This window comes from Oncorhynchus nerka, linkage group LG2, assembly GCF_034236695.1.
Source record: "Oncorhynchus nerka isolate Pitt River linkage group LG2, Oner_Uvic_2.0, whole genome shotgun sequence".
NCBI classification, from domain to species: Eukaryota; Metazoa; Chordata; class Actinopteri; order Salmoniformes; family Salmonidae; genus Oncorhynchus; species Oncorhynchus nerka.
In genome coordinates, this window is record NC_088397.1 from 41,950,029 (window position 1) to 41,962,518 (window position 12,490).

General features: G+C 39.7%; 1 protein-coding gene across 1 annotated transcript in view; it reads left to right on the plus strand.

Moving 5' to 3' along the window:
• The window catches only part of LOC115135411 (neurexophilin-2-like), a 94,084-nt gene extending 84,391 nt beyond the window's left edge, over window positions 1-9,693 (plus strand). The window contains exon 2 of the mRNA XM_029670082.2: window positions 7,882-9,693. Coding sequence (XP_029525942.1) covers window positions 7,882-8,757 — 876 coding nt within the window. The 3' untranslated portion in view covers window positions 8,758-9,693. The remainder of the gene's footprint in view (window positions 1-7,881) is intronic.
• Window positions 9,694-12,490: the final 2,797 nt, after the last annotated feature.

Below are 12,490 nucleotides of genomic sequence, written 5' to 3' on the forward strand. Positions count from 1 at the left end.
CACGGTAGTAGGCCGTGCAAATGTTCCATTAGCGGGAAAACACCATTATCAAAAGTGACCGCAAATGTGATTATGTATGTAATACTTTTATTATAAAGGTGCATTTTTATGGTGATTTTTTTCTCCCAAACTTGAAACTCACACACATGCTTATATATGCCAGTTAGGCTCTACACCCATTGTAAAGTGGATTAATGTGCTTAATTTTAAGAAGTTATTTGGCCACTTTAGTTGAAATACAAACCTTATCAAAACATATAGGCCTATGGGCTAGGCTACATGAGGTGTGGAACTATGATTTGAAAAAGAAAGGTATGCAATTGTTTCTTGCCTTATGCTGGGCATTATTCGCAAGTGATAATATATCATTTAAAAGTGCAAGGCTAAAAATGTCACCCATCAGACTATTCTTGTCTTTAAATATACTAAATAATGTGTGAAATTTGTTTTAATTTAGAATAGGCCATTATCATGCATCTGTATCGAAACAGGGGCAGGGGGAAAAGAATACATGTCATTTAGGCACTTAAATAGCATTTTCATGCCAGCCAGGTAGACTATACTCCTGTTGTAAAGACAACCAATGTGCTTAATACTAGGAAAGTTGAGGTATAAATATAGTAGGCCTAGCTTATAGAAAGCTGATGGGATCCCACTCTTTTTAAAGGTCTTCACTCTGTTTTCTCACACAATTGCATAGCCTATAGAAATGTTGCACAACATGAGCTCATGGGCTCTCATGAAGTGTTTGATTGGATTGTCGATGACATTTGCATTGATGTCAGAGTGATTAGAGGGACAATAGCGTACTGAGTACCAGGCGGTTAGCAAGTTTTGTAGGTTACTCATGACCACCAGCAGCAGCAGAGCTTGGAGTAGCCCAATTATTGTGAATAAACGGTCACATGGAATTTGACTTTCTTCATGACTCAGTGACCGCCGGTGTAGTTGTAATATGGTCACCGTAACAGCCCTAGTCCTTACCAACCTCTATCTAGTGTGTGTCTTTGATTCAAGATAGTCACTTTTGATGGACAGATGTAGCTTAAATCTCTCTGTAAGGATGAATATCCTGGACTGACTCCACATATAAAATAGGAGTATTTAGGACTCCTCCTCACTGACGCATTCAAAGGGGGTACTCTGTCTGTTTTATACTTCAACCGTTTTCTGTTTCGGGATCCAGCTTCGGCTGCTGAAATGGGAATGACAAATCCAGGTTATCACGTGGATATTGTATCTGCTGTGAGGTGTATGCAAGGGTGAAAGTAAGGCGGTACGATCCGGTACGACATCCAAGCAAAATAATTATTTACCATACCGGTTAAATATGAGCCTATAACAATAACTGAAACAAAATGTCAAGAAGGCTTTAGGCTATTTCATCACATTTTATCATTACCGCACAGGATTGGGGAGTAACTGATTACATGTAATCCTTTACATGTAAGGGATTACACACAAAAAATGTAACTGTAATCCGTTACATTACCAGCACAAATATTGTGATCAGATTACAGATATTTTTGAAAAACTAGATGATTACTTCATGGATTACTTTTAAATTCAGAAAGGATGTTAGTGATAAAAAAATCTTTGACACTTCTCTGTTTTCTCAATGACATTCAAATCATAACTGGAAAAGGCGCAAGTTTAAATTCGTTCCACCTGAGCGACTCTAACCACAAGTTAGAGACCGCTATGTGTTTGATGGATCGCGGGAAAAGAACAGGAGAAGGAATTTTGTAGGCTACAGTCTAAGTTATGTCTTCCAATGGTGCGACTGCTGTCGGCATCCAAAGATTACCCAACTTGAATAAACGCTTGGAGGTAAGGATGACAGCAGTGGTGTAGTCTACGGCGATATGGATATAAATTATTATTATCATTATCTACATAGCACATTGATGTGAATCACACTGCTGCTCTCTCATTTAGCTATTTGCGCCTTACGTATTTTGGTTGTTGTGGATGGCTATTCACTAGTCTAAATGGGTATTTGAACCCAATAATAGTTGAATTCAAGAAGTTTTGGCTGCCTATCAATCATTGTTTTTGAAACCAGTGGACAGCCAGTGAAAATGTGCTCATTGAACAGCTGCGGATCCCAGCCTATGCGGATGGTGCGGATCCCAGCCTATGGAATAAAAATAGGGCTTTTATTACTCAAATTCATGCTGACAAAAATACACCCTTAGGCCTAATGGACACATGCTCAAAGACGCACACTTTTGATAGACTTAAAGGGGCAATCTGTAGTGGCTACATCAATTTTTGGACATATAAATTATATATATTAATGTAAAGATATCATTTAATCCTATTATTATATGTAGTAGAAAGCGATGGGTTAGAATAAGTCTTACATAACCAACCCATGAAGTAAAATTTGACATCGATATGGCCAGCTATGTAAACTTTAACATTGATTTATCCTGCAATAGATGTCGTTCAATTGGTAACATACATTTTGTCTTCTTCGAATGCCTCTTAAGGGGGAAGTAATCTAAAAGTAACTGAATGTAATCAGATTAAGTTTGGGTAATCCAAAAGTTACGTTACTGATGACAATTTTGGACAGGTAACTAGTAACTGTAGCTGATTACATTTAGAAAGTAACCTACCCAACCCTGTCACCGCATGTCAGAAGCATAAAAAATGTGTGAATGGACTCCAAAATGCGGTTCGATGAGTTCACTAAGCTTACCCTAAAGTAAATTGAATTAAATTGCCGAAATGATGTAACCTAATTAGCCTATACATGTCTATACATAAATGAATATGAATCATTCAAAATAGTCTACTACACCAAAAATCATGATTCGGCCACAGAGGATCGATCATTAGCTTATTTTTTTTTTTAAATAACTGTGGATTGTTTTTAATCACATTGTATGTATCATAAAATCATTCTGAAATATTGTGCTATAAACATATATACAGTGAACATACATCATTGAACTAATTGGATATTTTAATTGGAGTGCAGTGAATCAAAAACTATTCATACCCGACCACATTTTGTTGTGTTACAAAGTGGGATTTTGCTCCCTAGTGGCACAGTGGTTTAAGGCACTGTATCTCAGTGCTAAGAGGCATCACTACAGACCCTGGTTTGATCCCGGGCTGCATCATGGGCTGTATCAGTCCCATAGGGCGGCGCACAATTGGCCCAGTGTCGTCCGGTTAAGGGAGGGTTTGGCCGGGGTAGGCCGTGTAAAATGAGAATTTGTCCTTAACTGACTTAATTGTATGTTTTGTCAGTGATCTACTCAGCATACAGTGTAATGTCAAAGTGGAATAAAAATGTATCAACAAAAAAGTATTAATTGAAAATAAAACACAAATATATTTTGATTAGATAAGTATTCAACCCCCTGAGTCAATTCATGTTAGAATCACCTTTGGCAGCCATTAAAGCCGTGAGTCTTTTTGGGTAAGTCTTTAAGAGTGCTGCAAATCTGGATTGTACAATATTTGCCCATTATTCTTCTTAAAATTCTTCAAGCTCTGTCAAGTTTGTTGTTGATCATTGCTAGACAGCCATTTTAAAGTGTTGTTTTAGATTTCCAAACCAATTTAACTACGCCACTCCGGAACAATCAATGTTGTCTTGGTGAGTAACGTTATCGTCCTGCTGAAAGGTAGATTTTTCTCCCCGTGTCTGTTGGAAAGCCTGTGCTTATCTCTACTCCTCTTCTTTTTATCCTAAAAAACTCCCCAGTTCTTGCCGATGACAAGCATACCCATTAGATGATGCAGCCACCACAATGCTTGAAAATATGAAGAGTGGTACTGAGTGATGTGTTGGATATGCCCCAAACATAATGCTTTGTATTTAGGGCAAAAAGTTAATTTCTTTGCTATATTTTTTGCAGTATTACTTTAGTGCCTTATTGCAAACAGGATGCATGTTTTGGAATATTTTTATTCTGTACAGGCTTCCTTCTTTTCACTCCATCATTTAGGTCAGTATTGTTAAGGTTCTACAATGTTGTTGATCCATCCTTAGTTTTTGTCCTATCACAGATAATTGTATGTTTGGGGTATAGAGATGGGGTAATCGTTCAAAAATCATGTTAAACACCATTATTGCAGAAAGAGTTAATCCATGCAATTTATTATCTGACTTGTTAAGCAAATTCTTCAGTTTTTCTCAGGTTGACATGTTTTATTAATTTGTAAACATTTCTAAAAACATAATTCCACTTTGACATTATTTGGTATTGTGTGTAGATCAGTGACACAACATCTAAATGTAATACATTTTAAATTCAGGCTGTAACACAACAACATTTGTAAAAAGTCCAGGGGTCTGAATACTTTCTGAAGGCACCGTACATCCTATGTAGGCTGGATATTGTAGTGAGGTGTATGATTTAGCTGACCTCTTAGCTGAGCTCCAATTTTGAGTTCAGGCTCCTTGCTGGTGTGATGATCATGGAGCCATAATAACATAATAACCACTATGTTCATCACACACACACACACACACACAAGACCATGGAGCCTCTGCATAACACCATGTTAACAGAGCTGTGATGATTAGGTCTAATAATTAGTCTGAGAGATTGCCACACATGGCGATACCTGACAGCACTGCTGACATGGCTGTCAGAGAAGGTTAAACTCTGCATGCATGTGTTACATGTACATTCATTACAGGGCATACATGTATAATGTATTATTGTAATTATGCTAAAACCTACATGTCATGTAACAAAATACAATGGAAATACACTACACCTACGTACAGTTGAAGTCGGAGGTTTACGTACACCTTAGCCAAATACATTTAAACTCAGTTTTTCACAATTCCTGGCATTTAATCCTAGTAAAACGACCCTGTTTTAGGTCAGTTAGGATCACCACTTTATTTGAAGAATGTGAAATGTCAGAATAATAGTAGAGACAATTATTTATTTCAGCATTTATTTCTTTAATCACATTCCCAGTGCGTCAGAAGTTTACATACACTCAGTTAGTATTTGGTAGCATTGCCTTTAAATTGTTTAACTTGGGTCAAACAGGTTCCACAAGTTTCCCACAATAAGTTGGGTGAATGTTGGCCCATTCCTCCTGACAGAGCTGGTATAACTGAGTCAGGTTTGTAGGCCACACTTTTTCAGTTCTGGCCACAAATGTTCAATAAGATTGAAGTCAGGGCTTTGTGTTTACTTTGTTGTCCTTAAGCCATTTTGCCACAACTTGGGGTCATTGAAGAATGTTTTGGGTCATTGTCCATTTGGAAGACCCATTTGCGACCAAGCCTTAAAATCCTGACTGATGTCTTGAGATGTTGCTTCAATATATCCACATAACTGTCCTACCTCAGGATGCCATCTATTTTATGAAGTGCACCAGTCCCTCCAGCAGCAAAGCACCCTCAGAACATGATGATGCCACCCCCGTGCTTCATGGTTGGGATGGTGTTCTTTGGCTTGCAAGCTTCCCCCTTTTTCCTCCAAACATAACAATGGTCATTATGGCCAAGCAGTTCTATTTTTGTTTCATCAGACCAGAAGACATTTCTCCAAAAAGTATGATCTTTGTCCCCATGTGCTGTTGCAAACCGTAAACCGGCTTTTTTATGGCGGTTTTGGAGCAGTGACTTCTTCCTTGATGAGCGGTCTTTGGGGTTATGTCGAAATATGACTCGTTTTACTGTGGATATAGATACTGTTGTGCCTGTTTCCTCCAGCATCTTCACAAGGTCCTTTGCTGTTGTTCTGGGATTAATTTGCACTTTTCTCACCAAAGTACGCTCATCTCTAGGAGACAGAACGCGTCTCCTTCCTGAGTGGTATGACGGCTGCCTGGTCCCATGGTGTTTATACTTGTGTAATTGTAACGGCTTTCTTTATGCAGCGTGGTGGTTATTCATGTTCTTTAATTTATAAAGAAACTACACATGAGATAACTAACAAAAACAACAAACGTGAGAAAACCTAAAACAGTCCCATCTGGTGCAAACACAAAGACAGGAACAATCACGCACAAACACACAGTGAAACCCAGGCTAGCTAAATATGGTTCCCAATCAGAGACAATGACTAACACCTGCCTCTGATTGAGAACCATATCAGGCCAGACATAGAAATAGACAAACAAGACATCCAACATAGAATGCCCACTCAGATCACACCCTGACCAACCAAAACATAGAAACATACAAAGCAAACTATGGTCAGGGTGTGACAGTAATATTGTTTGTACAGATGAACGTGGTACCTTCAGGCGTTTGGAAATTGCTCCCAAGGATTAACCAGACTTGTGGAGGTCTACAATTTATTTTCTGCGGTCTTGACTGATTTCTTTTGATTTTCCCATGATGTCAAGCAAAGAGGCACTGAATTTGAAGGTAGGTCTTGAAATACATCCACGGGTACACCTCCAATTGACTGAAATGATGTCAATTAGCATATCAGAAGTTTCTAAAGCCGTGACATCATTTTCTGGAATTTTCCAGGCTATTTAAAGGCACAGTCAACTTAGTGGAATTGTGATACAGTGAATTATAAGTGAAATCATTTGTCTGTAAACAATTTTTGGAAAAATTACTTGTGTCATGCGCAAAGTTCAGACTTTTACTGTGTCTTTCTATGCAAATTATGTTTAAATAGGTTTTTAGACACTTACTGACTTTCTCGGTCATCTCGCAGTCAAGTCCATGTTACCTATCTTTGATTTAGATTCTGTGAGTTCACTGCCCCCCCCCTCCCTTCCTCAGACACACACACATAGCAACCCACCCAGGGGACTCCAGCGACTGTTAAAAATCCACCAGCAACTCGTTATCAGATCAATAGCCATTCATCAACATCTGTCTTTTAATTAATTCAGCCAGCGCTCAATATACTTCCAGTCATTTCACCCCGATCAATTCACCTTAAAACCAGACTGCTGAGGCCCGCTTGGCCCCATGTTAATGAATGAGCAGGAGAAATGCATACATTCATTGAATGAGTGGCTGCGTCCCACATGGTACCCTATATCCCCTATACAGTGCACTACTTTTGACCAGAGCCCTATGGCCAAACCCTATGGGCCCTGGTCAAAAGTAATGCACCATATAGTGCCAGTTGGAACGCAGACATAGATACATTAATGTGTGTATTGAGTACTGTATTAGGAGTCTGAGACAAATGGCAACATTAGGTTATTATTGGGATTAATGATTGATAGCAAATGAGCAGAATTTTGGCACAAACCTGTCTGTTCTACTTCGCTGGTTTGGTCAGATAGAATTAGGAGACAAAAATCATTCTTGCATGACTATTTACGCTGACGTCTGACTGTGGGGGGTGTTGCTCTCTTTTTTGAGTTTTGGTTTAGCTTGTTTGATGGTTTGTTTATCTATTAGGATATTTTTTTTACTGTAGCTGGATTGCGATGTGTCTCTGTTGTTGGGGAGCTTGTGTTGGTGTTATAACCCTTTAAAAAAAGCTGTAATTTTAAATGTCAAATCGTCATCTTCTGGGGTGTGTGGCAGAATGTGTGTATGTGACAGTGCTTCATAGTCTATGTGTTTGGCAGTGACATGATTGATGAGACATGAAGGGAGAACAAGAGAAGATGTCTAGTCAATCACCTCTGTGAATAACCACTTACTAGACTGGATTAAAGCTGTGTCGCCTGTCTGAACAAAACCGTCCATTATCTTCACATGTAAAATCTGCTTTACTGTGTAAAACAACATCCACAACAAATTATGTTATTATAAAAATAGATGCTTTGTGTCTGGTTGGAATCGGGGGATGAAGAAAAGCCATCCAAGTCATCTAACAACCTGCATAGTGTATGAGATGAATGATAATCAATATTCCTTGACACTAACTCTCTCCCCCCTCTCTCTTTCTCTCTCCCTCTCTCTCTCCTCAGGTGCAGGGACTGGAGAAGCAGGTGGCCAAGGGCTACCCTGGACTAGACCTGGGTCCAGCAGGCTCAGTGATGAAGACCCTACCGTATGGCATGGGAGAGGGAGCCGTCGCCACCGGCGGAGGGGCCACAGGGGGAGTCAAACCCCCATACCAAACCACCTCCCGCATCTTCTCCACCGGCATGGACGGGGTCGGCAACCCGCCCATGAAGCCTCCTCTGAAAACCCCCACCTACAGCTTCTTTAACCCCTACGACTGGGCTCGTAATCAGTCGCTCCTACTCGACCAGACAGGCTACCGCAACAAACGCAAACCCTCACTTAAGACGGCCCAGAAGACCAAGAAGATCTTCGGCTGGGGGGATTTCTACTTCAACGTGAAGACCATGAAGTTCAGCCTCTTGGTCACGGGGAAGATCGTGGACCACATCAACGGCACGTTCACCGTCTACTTCCGCCACAACTCGTCCAGTCTCGGTAACGTCTCTGTCAGTATTGTCCCTCCCACCAAGGTGGTGGAGTTTGAGGTGTTGCAGCACCACCAACCAGGCCTCCACGCTCAGCTCCACCCAGAGCTCACCCAGATCACCCAACAACAGACCCCGCACCAGTCCACCATTGACCCCAAAGAGATAAAGACCTTCAACTGCCGGGTGGAGTACGAGAAGACCAACCGTTCCAAGAAGCCCAAGCCCTGCCTCTACGACCCCTCCCAGACCTGCTTCTCAGAGCACACTCAGTCCCATGCCGCCTGGCTCTGCGCCAAACCATTTAAAGTCATCTGCATCTTCATCTCCTTCTTCAGTATCGATTATAAGCTCGTGCAGAAAGTGTGTCCAGACTACAACTTCCAGAGTGATCATCCTTACCTTGGATAAGAGAGGAGGGATGAGGAGAGGAGAGGGGAGGGGAGAGAATCTTAAGCGCATTTGAGGGGATCAGTTTGAGAAAGGCTCCAGATGCAGAATCGCTAATATTGATCAGAGAATGTGTAGTTATTTGGGATGCAAGGTGATTTGTAGATCAGTGATCCGGTGAAGTCCGACTCCAATGTATTGTAGTCGATCTCAAACACTCACAATGACAGGACTGATGACCACAGGGATGGTATTTTTCTGCTCTCAACCTCCTGTTGGATTGTGGATATTATAAATGAGAAGTACGGCTAGTCGGCGTCATGGATGAAATACATTATATGGCGGATTTTTCAAAATGACCTAAAAACCCTTGTATTAGTTAACTTTAATTTCTATGTAAATAATGTTTTAAAAAATCTATACAGCTCTGCTCTTTAGACATTGGTTATCAATTTTAAATAATTTCTGTCTGTTCGATTTAAACTTTCAAAACAAGCTGGGAAGTATGGACGTTTGATTTTGATGATGTCATATTCTATCTGATGATCTGAATGTGTCATGCTGTCCCTATTATACTATCATGCAGTCCAGAATCTTGGAACCCGGAACCAAATCGTGCGTGTGCAACAGTCTGCCGCAAGAGTCTAGACCTTGTATGGATTTATAGGTTCTAGAAGACTGTTATGTTTTCATTCAAACTTTTCAAATCCTGGATTCAAGAGAATATATAGTCCTGGAGTTATATGTATGAGAAATGATACGCTGGATATGCATACAATATATGAGCAAAGCACATTAAAATGATCTGTTTCAAGTCATTGAATAATGGTCAACGTACTGGGATTTATTTTCACATTATATTATATTTTACGTTCACTGAACACATTTATTAGGCATTGTATGAGTCAAGAGCATTGTACGAGGCATTATCTAAAAAATAAAGGAATCTTAAATTAATCTTCAGTTGGACATCATGATTTGTATTTATTTGCTTGAAAATAATCTTCATTCAGATGTTTGTGTCTTTCTTACTCACCTTCCCTATACCGGTCTTCTTATACTATGTATCACTGTGAGCTCTCTCTCTGTCTTGCTACACTTTCAGGGATAGACCAGGGTTTTTTGCCCTAGCACGACACAGCTGATTCAAATAACCAACTCATCATCAAGCTTTGATGATTTGAATCAGCTGTGTAATGCTAGGGCAAACAACTAAACGTGCACCCAGGGGTAAGATTGGAATCTGCTGCAGGTTTTCATTAAATAACCCATTGCTAGTGCTTAATTGAATTGTGCTCGATATCCTATTATGTTCTTGATCAATGATGTTCAGGTGGAATGGAAGACCCCGGAGCTCTACTACCCATGTATCTTCTGGATCTGCTCAGGACACACACACACACAAAATGTACTGTTTCTTCTGGAGCTTTTTAGGACACACAGGACACAGAGATTTATGTAGTTCTACGTCCCAGGAGAGCACCTCTTTATCACGTCTCACTGTTGTGGTTGGGAAGCGTCTCCATGTTATGCTCCATCTCCTTGACACTGACTCTGACACTCTCTCCCAGAAGAGTAATATGAGGATACATGTGTGTATGTCTCTCTAGCTTTCTGTGTCACGATCTCTCGCTCTCTCTCTCTCTCTCTCTCTCTCTGTGTGCATGCACGTGTATGTGCATCTGTGTGTGTGTGTTTAATCAATAATAAATCAGCCATGTTAGAAGTAACTACACAGGTCATGCAACAATATGTTCTGCAGCGAGGACATTGCTTTGATATTGCATTCTCTTAATCCTACTTGTCCACATTGAGAGTGAGCAGCCTGTGTCAAGGCCCTGAGGACTGGGGATGAACCCGACCAGACAGACTGCATCGCCAGCCCCGTAGTCTATATTGCCAATTGTTGTATTTAAAGAGCACATTTATTTTTAAGAATCTTTAGAGAAGTAAACATATAGTCTACAATGAATGAAGGAGCCCTGCATGTTGAATGATTATGATATGTAGAAAGTAAGTATAAGTTAAATATTTTACAGCTTCAAAATGTAAAGTAAGTGTCCATCAGTCTGGTTTCAGGCCAAGTCATTTGGCCTGCAGTAGTATTTCTGCTGCTTCTTTGGTGCAAAATTACACTGTAAATTGCATGGACAAAAGGCAGCATTGTACTGCCCATTTTTATAGACCTGTTAAAGCATTCAACTCTATTGATCATTCATTATTAATTTGTAGACTATTTGCAATTGGCCTGCATTTGGTTTGAAAACAACCTGAAAGATAACAACCTGTGTTTAAAAATGCATACTTGTGTTCTATCTAGGGTGTATAGCAAGTACAGAACACAACTGTCATTTTTCAAATTCAATTCCAACATAGAGATAGAGGACATAGAGATAGAAGACTCATCTGTGTATCCATGCCATTTTACCGTCCATGATGAGTCCTCCATTTATCACTATGGATTCCAAAACATATGAACGTGAAAAGGCAAGTATGTACTAAGCTTACTAGAAGTTCTATACCCTTACTTGTGAGGTCTGGAAAACAGCACACAGGGGTGCATACTTGTACTGTCTTTGCTTTTCCGTTCCCTATCCCGTAACATAGGCTATCCCATAAAACCTTGGGTCGCTGCGAAAATTCCCAAAATTCTGAATTAATGGAGGACTGAAGTCCCACCTTGGGAGAAAATAAGGAATATCTTAAATGTAAGTATTACGTTTATTTATTCATCAAATGATGTTAAAATGCTCAACAAATTACTTCCACATTAATTTTTTTAATTCAAATGTTGAGTCACTGCTGTTTATAAGCCCGCTAGCTCGTAAGTTAGCTCGTCGGACACAGGCTAGCCCAAGATGGACTCTTAAAAACCTCTTGAAACTAGGGGGCACTATTTTATTTTTTGAAAAATAACGTTCCCAAAGTAAACCGCCTATTTCTCAGGACCAGATGCTAGAATATGCATATAATTGACAGCTCAGGATAGAAAACACTCTAAAGTGTCCAAAACTGCAAAAATATTGTCTGTGACAAACAAAAGGAGGTATTTTGGGTATAAAAATAATCTTCATGGAACAAAAGGAACATTTGCTGTCTAACTGGGAGTCTCGTCAGTGAAAACATCCGAAGATCATCAAAGGTAAACGGTAAATTTGATTGCTTTTCTGATTTTCGTGACATGCTATGCTAGGCTATCGATAAACTTACACAAACGCTTGTCTGGCTTTGGCTGTAAAGCATAATTTCAAAATCTGAGATGACAGGGTTATTAACAAAAGGCTAAGCTGTGTTTCACTATATTTCACTTGTGATTTCATGAATATGAATATTTCTAGTAATATTTTTTGGGACCATTGGGCTATGCTAATTAGTGTAGTTGATGACAATTCTCCCGGATCCGGGATGGGTAGTTCCAAGAGGTTTTAAAGGAAGCAGCGTGGTCAAAGACTTAGTAATTTAGCTGTATTCACAATCTGGTTACCTATAACTACAAAGATAGTTGTATTTTTTATGCAGTGGTGTAAAAATACTTTAAAGTACTACTTAAGACATTTTTGGGGGTATCTGTACTTTACTATGTATATTTTTGACAAATTTAACTTTACTACATTGCTAAAGGAAATTATGTACTTTTTACTCCATACATTTTCCCTGACACCCAACAGTACACATTACATTTTGAATGCTTAGCAGAACAGAAATGGTCCCATTTACACACTTATCAAGAGAACATGGTCATGTCTTCTACCTC